At 29.5% G+C, this 18251-nt stretch overlaps 1 protein-coding gene across 3 annotated transcripts in view; it reads right to left on the minus strand.

Moving 5' to 3' along the window:
• The window catches only part of LOC129988685 (cytochrome P450 4C1-like), a 32203-nt gene that overhangs the window by 3359 nt on the left and 10593 nt on the right, over nucleotides 1-18251 (minus strand). For all 3 annotated transcript variants that reach the window (XM_056096958.1, XM_056096957.1, XM_056096959.1), the window contains 7 exons: nucleotides 15848-15960; nucleotides 14151-14236; nucleotides 9577-9767; nucleotides 8715-8784; nucleotides 6646-6772; nucleotides 2156-2344; nucleotides 1885-2055 (listed from right to left, as the gene is read on the minus strand). In XM_056096958.1, coding sequence (XP_055952933.1) covers nucleotides 1885-2055; nucleotides 2156-2344; nucleotides 6646-6772; nucleotides 8715-8784; nucleotides 9577-9767; nucleotides 14151-14236; nucleotides 15848-15960 — 947 coding nt within the window. The remainder of the gene's footprint in view (nucleotides 1-1884; nucleotides 2056-2155; nucleotides 2345-6645; nucleotides 6773-8714; nucleotides 8785-9576; nucleotides 9768-14150; nucleotides 14237-15847; nucleotides 15961-18251) is intronic.

An 18251-nucleotide genomic window follows, 5' to 3' on the forward strand; every position in this document is an offset into this window, starting at 1 on the left:
AAAATCTACAACCTGCCTAGATAATCTGCCCATCATCTGCTAGTCACTAATTAAAATGAATATAAGATTTTTACAGGAATAACAGCAACGTTTCTATACGTTTAAATTCATGTAATTTTATTTATTTATTTTTTATATCTAAAAAATCAAGGTAATACAAGTTAATGAAGCAATTAACAATTTAGATGATAGATCAATTGCCCGTTTGATGTGAGAGATTTCAATAAAACAAACTTGGTATACAAGAAGAAAGTGGAATTTTTTATCTGGTTGAGTTTGGTAATCATAAGATCCACCTTCTATCTGTTATTAAAATGTGATGAAATATTCGGTTTTACAATAATTCTTTTTTGAACATTTCTTTGGTTTTGTTGGAAAATTTTACATAAATCCAGAAATATTATTGTTTGAGGTATGCTAATATTTATTTTAAATTTTTAAAGATTTTTTTTTTAATTTTTATAAAATGTATTTAATTGCTTGTGCATTATGTCTCTTTCAGCTTGTCCAGTTGACAAATGAACAGAATACAATAGTCATAGAATACCTCGACATAGAGAAGCTTTTTCACACCTTCTCTCTTATCTGATAAATGCTCAATGAGTTTTTCACAGCCTTATTACATTACTTTGAACTGCGAAATTTGTAGGATAGGTTAACTTCAAATTTGTATTTTTAATAGCCACGCAATACCATGGGATAGGTCTCCATTAAAAAGCTCATGTACACGATAAGGAGAAAGTAAATAAGATAAATAAAAAGAGACAGCGTTACTGTAAGACAATTTGAAGGAATTATGAACTTTGAGTTATATCTAAGCGATTTATCTGAAATCAAATATAATAAATATAACCAGCTGGATGAATTTAGCAAATAATCTCTGTTAATAATAAAGATGAATATGCATGCTGTATTGATATATGTCAGATCGTTTGAACTAAGGGCATGAAAGGTTTCACATATATACTTTGGAAAATGGAAATTTCTGCTTTGAATATGATTTAATTAATTAAAGAATGCTATTTCATGTCTCTTCTCTTTAAACTTTGTTGCTCTTTCTTCTGACATAATTGTAAATTTTACAAAAAATGCCACTTCGTCCCACCGAAGGTATTCAAATAGATTAGATATTAACAAATTAAATGTTGATAAAATAAATATTAATCGATAAAATTAGATATAAAGAATTGTAAATTGTAAAAGAGTAAAATGAATTGTAAAAGAGTAAAAATTAGAAATAAAAATAAGAAGCATTTTTAGATCTGAATTACTGGAACACTCTGACAGAATTGGCGGGAAACATGGCTAAGTTCTAAAGGCCATCACTGGCCATGGCACGTCCCGCCATCGATAGTGAAAAGCCAACTCTGCACTATTTCTGTAATCACCAGGACGACGAGAACTATGTCGAGGTTTCGCATCCCCTTTTCTGAGATACCTCAGAATGATAATCGTAAGTATAAGAGTATGGATTGAAAATTAGAGAAATGCATAATCCAATGAAGATAATAGTTCCAGGCATCTAAAATAGGGTGAGCTATATATCTATCAAATTGAAATATAAATGAATTTTGCTTGAAATTTTTAAGGCCAAGTTGCAGGAAAATATTTAACTGAAATTTTTGGCAATCATTAATTCCGGCTGACCAACTAATCTTCAAAGGCAGCTGGTAAAATAATAAAATGAAAAAAAAAATGACAAATGTTGTGATTTTAAGCAGATCGCAATTATTTTATTAAGCATTTGTGAGCGCATCACAAGGATATAAAGTTCCTTAATTCCAAAAATTGGATATCGCTCGTGCCTGATGGAGGGTTAAAATCCAAGAAGTTGATTACTTTCTCAAAAAAATGTAATATTTACCGATTCATAGAATAAATTACCTTGATGACGCACTCAAGATATTTCATCCTGGTCAATGCTTCGCATGAAATATTATTTTCCTCCCTTTCAAATGTCTCCTCTATTTCCTCATAAACCTTTTTCTGAATATCTTGGTACACTCCTAAGCAGTACAAAACCCAGTTCATTGTTACTGCTGTAGTATCATGACCCTGCAGAAAAAAAAAAATAATAAGTTCTACTTCAAAAAAAAAAAAAAGATTATTGTTTGAGCTTTTACCATAAAATCGAAGAAATCTGAATTTTTTTTACCGCAGACATGAAAGTATCTACTTCATCCCTGACATCTGTTTCTGTAAATAATGGGTTTTTTAAATGATACTCCAGAAGGAATTCTAGAAACGGTTTCTTCTTATTAAAGCAGCTTCCTTCCGTTTCTATTTCGGATTTCGATTTCCAGTCAGCTCTTGCTATCATTTCAATTTTCTTTTCTTTTAATACCTGTGGAGAATGTGAAATAATTCTAAGTAAATGAATAAAGAGAATTATATATAAATCTATATTCACTTAATTCTTATTCATTACTAGTAATCAAGCTTTGGGAAATAATTATTATTGATAATAGTTCACTGTTTTGTTAGTGGTACAATGATGGTAAACAATATTAGGACTCAGAAAAATAATTGCTTATTCTCTAAATTATTGTAGTGAATAGCTTATAAGCCAGTTAACAGCTACGCTGCACGAGCAATTGCTTTTGTATTGTGTTCATGTTACTCGGCTGCGAACCACTAGGTCCCGGGTTCTATCCTCGCTCATACCAACCCGCTACACTATTCGTTGTTGAAAATTGGACAATGGTAAGACTTTTTAGTATACATATTGGTCTAAATATTACTACACACTTTCACCAATAGTATAGTGAGGATAAATGAATCTTGAAATAATCATATTCTGGAACTGTGTATTCTTCAAATTCTTATTAATTTCTGGTAATTAAAGAATGCTAATCTTTTTGTAATTACAAATATAAATATTACCATTCAACTTTTCCAGACGAAAAGCGAAAGTAAGCGATACCTATGGTATAAAATTCATATTTCATGGCCGGTAAAGGTATTCATATTTCATGGCCGGTACTCCTCACTTCTCAAAATTGCTTCTTTCGTATTCTTCTCCGTACCCATCCCTGTCATTAAATTTTCTTCCGATTGCCAGTACAAACACTGTACTAGAACATAATTCCTATTATACAAATACATTAAATATTGCATTTTCAACATTGCGTTATATAGAAAAACAAGAATTATGCACAGGAATATGTAGTTCTTGTAGAAAACTCAATGCGCATACAGGAACACAAGAATAAAATGGAATCTGCAGAATTGCCAGAGGTCTACAGGGGTGATATGTAAAATAAATAAATAAATAAAAAATTAAAAAAAATGATCACTTGAAAAATTTTCTTTCAAGGTTAACTTTATTTAGAAATATGCATTTCAATTTGGTAATAGTTTATTAGTAGTTTTATAAAGAATACCACTTTTGGCATATTTAGGCTTAAATCAGCGATTCTCAACCTGTGGGGCGCGAGAATATCCAAAAGAAAATATTATTTAAAAAAAAGATTAACTGACTGAAAGGAAAGTACACATACACATAGAAAACAAAATACATTTCGACATATTTAATAACTTATTAAAATAAAATAACTTACTTAATCAAAACATACTAAATTAAAAACAAATTTAATAATTATTAGTGACTTCCTTGAACCTGTCTTGCAAAGCAGAGTTTTTCGAAGGATGGCTTAATATTAGAAATTGCCACTCTCAGTTCTGTTTCTATATTTAGCCGAGATCTGTATTTAAAGCTACAGCAGAAAATCCAATTTCATAAAGGTAGGATTTTGAAAATGGTAATAGAATGCGAAATGCCCTTGGTTTTAGTGCAGAAATATCATCCTCTACTCCTACCCAAAATTCAAATAATGATGATTTATTACTAAATTTTCTTTTAGTTTCGCCACTTGTCGTGAAGTCTATGAATTTTTTTCCTTGTCAATTGAGAGTCCTTCGGGAGTCTTAAGAAATGGCGTCCTAATCCACTCGTAACTTGCTTATCAGTTTGTCGTCAGCAAGAAAATACTTTTTTAAGATTCTTTGCTAGCATGACTAAATGATTTTCAATGGTTACAAAAAGAACATTATCATGTTCTTCTTCAGCCTTGTAAGTTTTAATACAATCACCCACATTTGCAAATATTGTTAAGTTTTTCTTTGCTTTAAGTTTCCTGTTCACAATTCCAATTGTCTACAAAAAGCATTAATTTTATCATTCGTATCCAACATAAGTGTATTTTCTCCTTGGAGTTGAAGATTCATTTAATTTCTCGAATATGTCGACCAAGTTGCAGAATTTCATCACAAATAAACCATCGCGAAAATTCTCGGCCTCTGTTCTGTTTTCTTCTAGGAAAATGACGATTTCTTCTCGTAATTCATAAACACGTCGCAAAAATTTCGCACATGATTTCTTGCCTCGTAATAAAATAGTAATGCTGAATGTACTGAACTCATGTCTTTACAAAGAAACGATTCTCGATTTCAGGGGTCTCATTTTTATATAATTTACAATGGTTGCAACCGTAGTTAACACAGTATTGAGACCAGGACTCATTTCTTTCGAAGCCAAAACTTCTCTGTGGATCATGCAATATGTCCAGATGCAAGGAGGCGATTTTTGTTTTGCAGTGCTTGTATATCTTGTAATCTTCCGGACATTGAACGAGCACAATCGGTGCATATTTCGACGCAATTTGTCCATTCTACGTTTGCCTGGTTCATAAAATCATTTAAAATAGTAAATAATGCTAGCGCTGTTAATTTGAGTTCTATTGGTTTGCAGAAAAGTAGTTCTACTATTGATATATTATCACAATGTCGAACATAGGTAATTAAATGAGCATCTTTATTACTATCTGTTGCTTCATAAAGCTGTATTGAAAACAATTTGTCACGTAACTTCGAGACAAGCTGACATATATCACCAATTCGACGAGAAACAGTATTATTTGAAAGATGTATGGACTGCAATTGTTTTGAAAAATTATCTCCAAACATAATTTCTACAATCGCAATTGCTGCTGGCAAAATAAACTCTTCATCAAGGGTATGAGGATTTTACATCTGGCTATTTTATATGAAACTTTGTAAGATGCAATTAAAGCTTTTTTTATTTACAGACAAAGTTTCTTTAAAAAATGATTTTTGCTTTTTATAGGATTTTAATTTTAATTTGAAGAATTCTCTGGGTTTGTTGACGCACTTACTACGAAGCATTTCCAAATCTCGTTTAAGTTTATTAGGTTTCAGGCTGTCTGTGGCCAACATTTTTGAGCAAATGATACACGGAGGTCTTTCTTCTTCATTTACTTCAGTACTGGTAAACCCAAAATTTAAGTATTCTTGAGAATATTTTCTTGATTTTATTTTCGGAACCACGTTCGTATGTGTTCTTGTTGATGCTTGACTATCGTTTAATGCGTGCTTACTTCCGCTTAAAAATTAATCCATGATTCTGAATAAATCTGCTGCCGTGAATATTTAATATGGCGAATTTCAATTAACACGAAAACATATTAACATACACATTCACGATAGATTCGATAGCGATATAAGGATCGACTCGAATGAGACTGACTGGAATTAAAACTTGCGTTATCGAACATTTTCCCTCTTCTTATGAGAAAAAAAAAATTTCTCATAAGAAAAAAATTTCTCAAATTTTTTCAAAATTTCTCTTCTTTGAAATTTCTCAAAAAATTTCAAAATTTCTCTTCGCATGCTCGAGACGGCATCGGTCGTGTGGATTCCCTTCCACAAATATAACTTATTTTTTTTCTCTTTTGTTTAGTCATGCTTTTGTTTTATTTCTTTTATTATTCGAAAAAATTTATTCCCAATTTCTAAATTTAGCTCATCCCGTCTAAGGTAATTTTTATTAACGAATTTTTCTACTTTCATATTCTTTTAACGTTATCTTCCTGTTTGGCTTTCATTTCAAATATAATATTTAAAGTTTCCCCGCTTTCATTCGCTTCATGTATTTACCGCCCGCTTCGCTAAATGACAGATGTGGTTTCTCGCCAACGTTGGCTTGCTTTTACTCTTGTTTTGGAAGTTAATTAAAAATAATTTAAAAACAGAATCCAGAATACTCAATATACATTATTGACGTATACACTTTATTGTAATCGGGGGGCGCGATGAAAATTATGATTGAAAACTGGGTCGCGAATACTGAAAGGTTGAGAAACGCTTGCTTAAATAATTTGTGTCATCAGTTCAAACTGAATTGCGCCAAACATACATCATAAGAAGCAATTTTAAAAATGTTTCAATATTTTATATCTGAAATAGAATTGAAAATCCCAGTTTCTTAAATTTGAACAAAATAAAACAAAATAACACTGCATTAAACTTAGAGCAAGTTAGTATTTACAGCATAGAAATTTGAAACAGAATATTGAAATTGTATTTTATTTTAACAAGCATTTGTAACAAATATTAGAATGAAAAGAAAAAACAGTTATAATTGTTAGTTACATCTATATTTTAGAAATTAAATACATAGGAAGTCAAGTTTGAACAAGCCGAAACATTTAATACTGTAAGTAAACTGATCTGATGCTGATTATATATAATAATTTGAAGAAGAAAACTGTAAATACACTCTGATTTAATTCAAAAATGTTAAAATTTAACGATAAAGGTTATTTTTATTAAGTAAACTCAGATTACCTTCTCATTTAATCCATGAATAATCTGAAGATTAGTCTTGAACGTCTTGCCACGAGAAGTCAAGTTGAAGATGATGTCCGGATATAGCCATGGTTGCAGCAATCGGAGCATAATACTGCTTTCGACTCTAATGATAATAAATATTACATATTTAAGCAATAAAAAAGTAGAAAAGGTTCATGAAGAAATATTAAAATGAGTTTTAAAATAGATTATTTTGGCAGATTATGAAATTATAGTTTATATAAATATAATTACTCCCTAAAAGAAAAACCAGTGAAACAATTTAGTTATAACCACACTCATGTTACCTACATGCAAAAAAATAGTACAGTTCATCAAAAAAGTAGATTCGTACTTCTCGTAATCTACAAAAGTTAAACAGATTAAAAAATATGTCATTTCAATTTGTAAATATGCCCTATTTAAAATATATATAAATTGCATTTTCATTAGGGACACCCTACATATTTAAATTTGTATAATCTTTAAAATGTTCACTTGCAACTCTAAATAAACGGTAATATAATATAAAATTTAGATATTGTTTCAATATATGCAAACTTAGCAAATAGATTACTTAATTAATATATTCTTTCTCAAGTTTTCAATAGTTTTCATTCCCAAATCATCATTAAAATTGTGAAGTTGATCTAAGAAAAATATAGTTGTTGGCAATGAAGCTTGACATGAGGATTTGAATTGCATGCATTATACAATATGTTATTTATTAATAAAATTTTGATTAATTGCTTTTCAGGGAAAATTAGTTATATTCATTCAAGGGGCCAGTTTAGGAAAACAATGGCGGACTGTTCAAGTAAGACAACTAAGCATCTCCTGCCTCAAGACTAAAAGTGAATTCACTGGCTTTCTGAAATATTACTCAGAGTTCGAGTTTATTGATGTAGAAATGTTCTGAGGAAGATAAATTCTTCGGATTTCCATATTTGTTTAATATTTGCGGAAAGTATAGGACGCTGGCTTCAAATTGGAAAAACTATTGAATAGAAGAAGTATATAACAAAATTCAAAAAATTTTTCTTGAAAATTTAATTGCATTCCGTCCAAATACTTAAGAAGAATTTCTAAAAATCATATTCGCAAGTATTGAGGTTGTTATACGAATTATGAAAGATCCAGCAAAATTTCAGATATGTGACGACGGTGGCATCAATAATAAGTCATCACAATTTTAACACTGAATAAAGAAGATCCCTTTCACTAAGAAAATGTACAGTTTTAAATGTAGGAATTATATTACGCACCTGAAACCTACCGGTATTAGAATAAGAAAATTAATTTTTTTTCATGAAATACATAAAGAAATCACGGACAAACTCGCACAATTCTACCTAGTTTAATAAACAACGAAACAATGCTTTCTCATGTTAATAAATATAATCAACAATAGCAATTTTTAATATTGTTACTAAAATTGCGTAAACTTGAACTGGTTCGCTGTTGTGGGTATATGAGGACACGTTTAACAGGTTTCAATAATAAAAACGACTTTTATTAACGCGAATATATAGACGATAAATGCACAGCCGAGACGCACACAAGCAATTCATAGCAGCACTTAGAGCAAACAGCAACCCTCAAGTAGTAATCAGTTGTAAATAACCACAACGCACGCTATTCTCATCTGTCTCTCCTTGATTTTATTGTACTAAACTGTCCTTTCATACATGCACGACAGGCTACTCAACACATGACTCGATGTTGATTCAATTCTTGCCTCCAAGACTTGGCCATGGCTCAGTCCTCAATCCCCTATTCGCTTAAGCTCCACTCAACGCTTGCGTTACCCTGAATACATTCAATTCATTCGTCGCTGTCTTTCTAATATTTATAATTCCTTATTATAAATATTAAGTTATCTTTAACAAAATGTCTTAAATCGGATTAATGATACGATTTATTCCAACTTAGATTGCCAACCTTTTATAATTAACTGTGTTGAGAAGCAACATTATAGATTCGCAACAATATGTATATTGCCTTTTTTTTAGGGAATTCTGTATTAAGGATTCATGGAAGAAGATTTTAAATGTTGAATGACTTACTCTTGAATTGCTTTACCATATTCAACGTTTTCATAATTTTGAGCATTGATGGAAATTCCCATAGCACTCTCTGGAATTCGAATAAACAATAATATTATTTAATAAATGTAAAAATCAGATTTATTAAGAATATACCTTTATCATCTTCATAAAATGAAGAATTGTTTATTACAATTATAGCTAAGTTTTAGATTTTTATTTCTAATATTTATTATCTAATAATAATTAATATAATAATAAGGCCGCATAAGGCATTATAAACATTAAGTTATTTCCAATAAACTGTTTTCGCAAATTCACTCTTACATAACGCTACTAGAAAGAAATTAAATTTTAATTTAATTAATGACTAAACGGGTGATTAAGATCTGAAAATAAAAATATAGTGAACTGCCATTGAGAGAACACAAATTTACAAGATTTCAAATGTTTAGTACTTCAAGAAGTAACTGAAAATTAAATTGAAATTTTCGTCTTTAGAAATTGGTATCTATTTAACAAAAATATTTTAAATATAAAATACATTATAAAATAAGAAATGATATTTAATATTTAAAAATTTAATAGATCACTAAGCCCTCAATTTACAAATTCGAAACATATCATTTCAAATAATTATCTGAAAATTGGGACGTTTTCTAAGGAATAAGATTTTTAAATAATTGCTATTCATTAAAAAGCTCTAATCTGAAAATCCATTTAAGAAAACAAATTTAAGTAGGAAAAGATATATTTGTACTATTACAAACTTAAAATTTTTATTCTTGTATCTCGAAGACAACTCCATTAGAGTAACGTTTTCATCTATTCCAAAAGAAATTCCACACTTTTCGGAAAGGATATTATTTTTCTGACTACTTACCGCATAAGGCATCTAAAGTGCAGGCACGTATTAGAGGAAGAGCATCTATCCAAGATTCCTCGACACGAAGTTCTAGTTTTGAAACCAAAATTTCGGACTGCTGTTGAAACACAGAAATAGACTTCTCCAGAAGGGAAAAATGGAAGTTTGGAGTCAACAGCTTCCGATGTTTCCGCCATTTTGCTCCTCCACTGGCAAAAAGAACTCCCCATTATTTGGTAAATAAGTTAAAACTTCAAAAGAGGCATTAAAAAATAAGATTGTTATGAAAGTTTAATTTGAACTATGAGTATGACTAATATGTACGTATTGTGTGATACAAATTAGTTTTTTTTTCTTTCAAATTATAAGATGTAATTGTTGAAGATGGATCATCGTCTTGATTGAATTAGCATTGTAAATTTAATTTTACTATATGTTTGGATCTTTTTCGCTTTCTGAATTAAGTTTTACAAAACTGTCTATGTGGCTGTTATTCGCGAATAAGTTCGTGCATTTGGAAATCACCGATCAAATATTTTAACAAAAGATCATTGATACTTACGTTTTTTTAAAAGAGCTAGTATATATTATATCTACCATAAAGAGACATGTTTGACTGTAGTATGCTACACTATTTCTTATTGAAAGAATCACAAGAGAACTTTTTTTTTGTTCTTGGTCAAGAGTGAGACTGGATCACAAACAACTGTCTAAATTTGATTTCGTAGATCAATGGGTTAGATAACTGGAATTAGGTGATTAGCCTTCTCCAAAAATTATAATTTTTAATATTCCTGCTAAATTGTAAAAGGGAAGAAATCAAGTATAGAAAAAGAACATCTATGAAATCATAGATTGGTTAAGAAACGGAGTTAGGAACTGAGGTTATGAGTTTTGTGTAAAAATAAGAACGAAAAGGAAAGAAAGAAAATTTACAGTGCCTAAATTGCCATACTGTACAAGGGATGTTCAAATGAAAACGTACGAAACGACACGGCATTATGCTGTCATTGGACTGATCTGCACTAAAAAGAGCAATGTACAAAATGTACAGAACATATGTAAAGCAATTCAATTAAAACTAGGGATTGCAATACCGGACCAAAAGTTCAATACCGGTATTCGGTATTTTTTAGATCTTAATACCGGGATACCGGTATTAGAAATTTTAGAAAAAGAAAGAAAACACAGGAGTTTCTTTGTTTTATTTGCCAGTTTTATTAGAGAGTGTAAATATCAGTAAAAATAATTTGTAAATAAATTATAACAATATATAAAGAATCACAAAAAAGTAAAGGGACATTTTATTTATTTAAATCACAAAAAAGTGTAAATAAAACTAATGAGTCTGTGGTACTATTACAAATTTTTGAAATGTGATCTTAAAAAACATAATGCATCCATTGTACTGTCATTAAGCCTGGAACGTAATTTTGTGCAAAAATGACCAGCTGTAGAAAACGCTCTTTCGGCATCTACGCTAGTTGGTGGTATTGTTAGCAATGCGCGATATGCTTTTTCCAAGTATTTACCTCTAAATCCCTCATCTTCAAATAAATCGATTTCTCATCGGATGGTTTTGGATATAGCTGATTTCTGTATTGTTTTTTTGGTTTGTTGAAATTTTTTAATTTATCGCTAATTCTAATTTTTGTTTAAGAGACAATTCCTTTTCATCATAGACATTAGTATCATCATAATCTTCGATAACAGTAACGAATTCTTCTGAATGTGGATAGGTTTATGGGTAAAACTTTTTAAGAAAATTTACTATAAACTTGATCAGATTTAAATTGGTTAGTCTCTCTTTTTTTTCATTTTTAAAATCATTATAATTATGTAAATTCAGTAAGATATTTTCTATTTCGGTATGCCTTTCTTCTGTGCGAGTTTTCAATGTAATATATAATTCTTCAGCTAGTGATGTGTGCTGTTCTTTCAGTGACTGCAACATGACATTTATTGTTGCATTAGCTGTTAATAAATTAGAATCTTTCCGACATAATGCCTCAACAGCCAGTTTTATTGGAAGTAGAGCTGATACAGTTCTGGATATTAAGTCGAATTCACTATCTGAAAAATAAATTTGGAGGTTTAAATCGATTATTGCTTTTTGGATTGGATTTCTTAGTTTCAAAAATCGTTCCATCATTAGGAGTAAACTGTTCCAACGTGTTTTAGAATCTAATATTAACATATATTCTGTTTTATTTTCAGTTAGTATATATTTTTGTAATATGGCATTTTTTGTAGGGGAACGTTTAAATATTTTAACAATTTTTCGAACTTTATAAATTATAGGAAGCAATTCTTGATGGGTTAATATTTCATCCTCATTAGCAATATCGTCTTCAACAGTTACATTGCCATTATCTTCATTGTCAATATCACTCTCAGTCTCTTCAAAGTCGGAATCCGAAGTTTCTATATCCACAGTATTTGGATTCTTCTGTTCTTTATTTTTTTGGTATAATACATCCATTACTCCTAATTGAATTCCATGAGCATAGCACAATTGCTGATTTGCACCAATCAACTTTCCAACTTTATTCATAACTGTTGCTCCATCAGTCGTTATGGATACAATATCTTCTTTCAGGGATAATCCATGTTTCGCTAATTTAGACTTAAGCACTTCCACACATTTTTCGGCTGGCATACTTCCCGAGACATGTGTAAGTCCTATATTCCAAATTTTTTTTCTGAATGAATATTTATATTTAAATAGCCTCTATTTCTTACACTTGTCCATTCATCAAATGTAAGACTAAATTTTTCACCATTTACTTTTAATTGTAATAGCTCGTGTTTCAAAGAATTGCGAACACCATTACTGTAGTTTATAACAGTTCTTCTTATAGTGTTTATCGATGTTGGTAGATTTTTAAAACCTCTGGCGGATATTGATTTTCTTAATTCAGTAGAAGTGCAAAACACTCGAAATGGCAAACGATCTAATGCTGTCATTTTACTTATAGTTTCATCCAAATTATCTTTTCGTTTTTCAAAATAATCTAAAATTCCTGATGGCTTGGGCTTAGAAACTGTGCTTGAATTTGTATCTTCATCGCAATTAGATTCTTTCCTCTTTAACAAATTTGTATCATGTTTCGTTTTTAAATGTGTATGGAGTCCGCTTGTACTTCCTCCGTTCACTTTAATAACTCTTGAACATTTTTTACATTGTGCCACCATATTCTTTTCATCATATAAATAATGAAACCAAACCGAAGTATTATCAAATGATTTTTTATGTTCTTTAAAGTTATTCTTATTCATTATTATGGGTTATTATTTATGAGCATATATATAATAAATCTGAAAAATATTTTTATCTCTAAAGTATGATATGCAAATACAATGTGAATAACAAACCCACCAATTTAAAAAATATCGAAATATTACGCACTTTCTTCACAACTGATACCTTGTTTTCATAGACATGAATATCAGACTACGAAACGTGCGCGTGTGCAGTATTGCTCGGAGCTGTAATAAGATAATTTTGACCCTTCTTTTTGGATGATTCACGTCGTGTTCATCTATATTTCACCAGAATAGTAGATTTTGAAAGCGCATTTCCGGTATTCTTTCGATAGGCGCATTTCCGGTATACCTTTAACCTTGGATTTCCCCTATTAGATACTTTTTAGCTCATTTTTTTTTCACATGTGTGTAAGTGTTATCACGTGAACATGTAGTGAAGACAATTTAAAAGATTTCTAGTAAATACCGAAAAACCGGTATTTAAACTTGTGAATACCGGTATTACAAAATTGTACAAATGGCTCTAAATACCGGTATTCGGTATCCCGGTATACCGGTATTGCAATCCCTAATTAAAACTGATTTAATGCATCATAATTTCGGCTGAATGTAGTACATGAAGTTATGTTTAAACGATTTCGCTGAATTCCCCTATGAAAAGCTGGTCATCAAAGGCAAAAAATTGCATAATACGTCTAGAAGTGTTTGGAAAAGCAGAAGAATGAATTTAAGATGGTTTACAAGTAAGCATATTTAAACAGAATTGAGAATCTCTGGGCTACTTAGCGTTGTACGCGCTGTCCGCTAATTTTGAACAACACATCTTCCTGCTCCTTCAATCCACATTTGATTCAACATCTCTATCATTATAAGATAGTTTCGATTGTCTGAATATTTAATAATAATGCACAAACAATGTAAAATTATTTTCGATTGTTTTGAGCTATTAGTGATGGCTGTATATTCCTGTGAATAACTACCTGCAATTTAGCGAACCGCATGAAACTAATCCATATTTTGTTCTAATTGCACTTGAGAAATAATCAAGATATTAACTATTAGTTCACATTAATGGAAATCGAAATTGTTGTCCTACGTTATTGAAACATAAAAAATAATAATGTTAAAATAATAAAGATCTAAAATAATACATTTTCCTTCGCATCTTAAATAAAATAATATGTTTCTTAGAAACATTTAGTTTTCAGAATAGATTATTTTGTTTAATTTTTCTCCCTTTAATTTATAAGCCGATAAGAAATATAGTTATCATTTTTTAAAACAAATAATTGATTAATAAAAAAATGATATTTCAATCCTCAAACCTTGTAATGAGTCCAGTACCCAGCCAAGGAACCATAAGCTTATATTCGCTGCTTTTCTCAATAAGATCTTTATCACTTAATAAAACCTGCAATATAAGGTTGATTAGAATAATGGATGAAAGGAAATATGACATAAATAATCTTTATAATGTGTATGACATTTTTGTTAATAATTTATGCTATTGTTTGAAATATGTCTCCTGTTAATATATTAAATTATTTGTAAAATCAACCGCATTAACAAAATCCTAATTTCAAAATCGCTTTAGGAAATTGAGCTATTCTCGAAACGGAATATGATTTGTGAATATTATATTATTTTTCAATTAATATATATTACATTCGATTTAGATTGTGCTATGTTCAAGAAAAATTAGCAATTTTTCTTAGAAAACAATACAAATATATTGGTTTCTTAAAAGAATTTGTTTTTAAAAAAGTAAATCAGGAATATTCCGTGATTCCATAATTTTTTAGCTCAAAGTCACAAATCGGTACACCTCCAAAAAAATAATATTGAATAAGAATATTTTCAAAATTTTCGAATGTACATTCAATAATTACATTGAGCTTATTTTCATTTTAATATGCATAAACTAAAAGTAATCTAATAAACGCCATAAAAATTGAAAATCAAAAATATATATATAATATTTATCAGTGTAATAATCATTAAAATGTATGATAGCTTAAATAAGTTATAAATAAAAATAATTTTAATGAATTCATAAAAGAGATGGACCTCATTTAATGATTTGATCCCGAATTCGAAACCCTCAATGAATGAAACTTTCTTTCATATAATTAATTTAAAATAGGATAACTCATTCCATACAAAAAATATTGAAACAAATTTATAATAATGAAATTCAGCAATTATAATACATCTTTTTTACAAGAAAGATGTTTTTGCTTACACTTTGGGATTTGATGGAAATCATACAAAGCTTTAATATAAAATAGTAGCACTTATAGATACTACCTTATCAGTATAATTCTCAACTTCAATACAGCAGTTTTAACAATTTTTAGCGTCTTCCTTATTTCATTGGAATTTTATGTAATATTAGTCAGTCTTTACGACTAATGCACTATGCAACTCCTGGCTATCCTTATATTTGGGCTGAAATATTATTACAATATTTCCTCCTCATATCTCAGTATGAGATACTTACCAAAGTTTCCGAGTACTTTTTAAAACTGACCAGTTTTGACTAAACATTTAAATGCAGTGTAAATAATTTTAAAAAGCAATATTATTTTGTTTATATTACAGGTTTGTATGGTGCTACATGTTCAGGTATTATGGTATTACAGTATTACAGATATTATAGGTAATTACGGGTATTATGGTATATTATTTGCTGTTGATATAATTTCAAATGCCTTTTAAGAAATTGTATTCGATATATACATATAATTTTGAACAGAGCTATTCTTTTATTGATTTTGATTTCAGTAATAAATTTTATAAATAAGTTTGTAAAATTTGCACTGACATTTCGACCCCATTCTATTTTGGTAGAAACAAACTAGTTGCAATGTCATAATTAAGTTCCGAAACATCAAGGAATTTATTTAGTTTCTTTTTATGAAAATCTCATTTCGTACGTATTTCATCTAAACCTTCAAAAACTGTTAAATATTTTGAATATATTTAACAGAATATTACGATATACGATATTACATTTTCGTACCTGTACAGTTTCCGGTTTATAGAATAGAATTCCTTGTTTAAACAGAAGAGTTCCTCGCATCACACCTTTAGTTCCATATAATAGACAAAGAGCCCACAACCACTGAAGTATCACTATAATACGGAAAAACACATAAAATCGGCAAAAATGAAATGTTCTTGCTTTATTTCCGAATGACAGGGATGATTTAAACAAGATACATGGCAAATGAATTCTAGTTTGACCAACTAAAATTACTTTAAGGATAAACATATCCATATATGAAAAAGTTGAAGGTGAATTTTTTTTAAATTTATGTAATTAACTAACTGATTAACATTAAATTTGATCAATGAGTTTAAAACTGTAAAATTAAAAAGTATGTGCTAAGGTTAAATTGTCAGTAACAAAACTATTTGAATACAAATTATGTAACAGAAATTGCCTTCAGAAATTTTTGGAAAGATGGATAGATGAGCATTAAATTTCATAATCACACCACTCAATCCTTTGAAATGAAAAATATGGTAAGACTGAAGTGTTTCTAATCAAATTGTTTGAAAAAAAATTTGAATATCTTATTATAACGAATTGTTTATTTTTCCAGAGATCTACTAAGGTGGTTTATGCTCCCAATAATGTGCGAAATATTAAAACAATAAATGAAAAATTATAACATACGAAAGACATTAATGAAGAACTTCCATTCATATAAATCCATTAACGTAAGGCAATGGTGTATATATATATATATATATATATATATATATATATATATATATATATATATATATATATATATATATAATATCTGCAACTTCTTTTTTTTTTAACTGCAGTCACTCTAGGAGTATAATGATATTGAAATTTTTACTGTCCATTGTGTATGAGACTTCCTTTGTATTCAAATGATAATTTACGGCAATGTGAAATTAATTATAATATTATTATTTTATATGCAAAATCTTTATGTCGGAGCCTTCATAAGATTTTTCAAGAATAATAGAGTTTTAAACCCTTTAACCGTCGTGCCAATTAGCAATGCTTGCTTTGAACTGCCGCATGTCAATATAGAAAGGTAATAAAATAATATTCTACGACATTATAAATGTCTTATAATTTCCAAATGAGAAATAGCGTTAAAAGAGAATATTGACCCATAAAGTTAACAGCCATTTCCGTTTGATATTTCGTCAACATCATCAATTTTGATCTTATTCCTAACATCGAAGTTACTTAAAATATTTATCCGATGAGTGTATAGTGAGAGTTTCAGTAGAATAGAAATCGGATAACTATGCTTTATTCATCAATGAGACAAAAAGCATATAATAAAGGCAACTAAATATATGTGCAACCAAAATATACATGAGAGCGCACATGCAAAAGTCAACAAAATACATTAGTCAAATATAATGATAGCACAATATAACTTATATCTTAATTAGAAACCTTTTTTTTTTGGTAATTTTCCAAAGAGAGAATTCACTCACTGACTGTCTGTGTATGACTTGCAGAATTCAACAACATACATTAGTTGAATAAACTGATAACGGAATATCGATTATACCTTAGTTAGAAACCATGCATCTCAGTAACCTTCCATAGAGAGAATTCTCTCACTGACTGTCAGTGTGTGACTTGCAAATTCAACAAAATACATTAGTGGAATAAAATGATAGCGCAATATCGCTCATATTTCAGTTAGATACCTTGCTTCTCAGTAAGCATCCAAAGAAAGAATTCACTCACTGACTGCCTGTGTCCGATTTGCAGAATTCGACAACTTACATTAGATGAATTAAATGATATTATTAAAATGATATTATTTCAATAAAATGATATTAATGAACTTACTTATAAACCTTGCTTCTCAGTAACCTTCCAAAGAAAGAATTCACACACTGACTGCCTTTGTGTGGCTTATAGGTGCCACATTTGTTCGTATCGTTTCCTTAAAATGTTATGGAAGTTTCTAAAAGTATCGCCCTTTTCGAGTCAGAATAGAGATACCATTAAAATCACTATTATATTTTCACGGTCCTTCACATTTTTTGCGAAATTCGTGTTAATACGCCAAATTAATTCCAAGTTTCGCTAAAAGTCGTGACGATTCTATTGATTCACAGCATGGATTGCTGTCCAATAAATCAGGAGGAAAAGCGAAATTTGCGTATTTCTATCTTCCTGATTCTTTAAAAGAAATAAAGAATGATTTTCTTAAAACTTTTGACTAAATATCTCACCAGATCTTCCAATTCCAAATGTAACTCTGTTGCTTATATCTTGAAAATTCCCAAACGTTTGAAGATCTGAGGAACGAGTACAGAATTTAAAATCTGTACTTTGATTCGAATGTAATATCATAGGTACGTCATAGCATGAATTCCGGTTTCTAATGGGTTCTTCAACTATTATCGAGAAA

This window comes from Argiope bruennichi, chromosome 10 (assembly GCF_947563725.1).
Source record: "Argiope bruennichi chromosome 10, qqArgBrue1.1, whole genome shotgun sequence".
Classification (NCBI taxonomy): domain Eukaryota; kingdom Metazoa; phylum Arthropoda; class Arachnida; order Araneae; family Araneidae; genus Argiope; species Argiope bruennichi.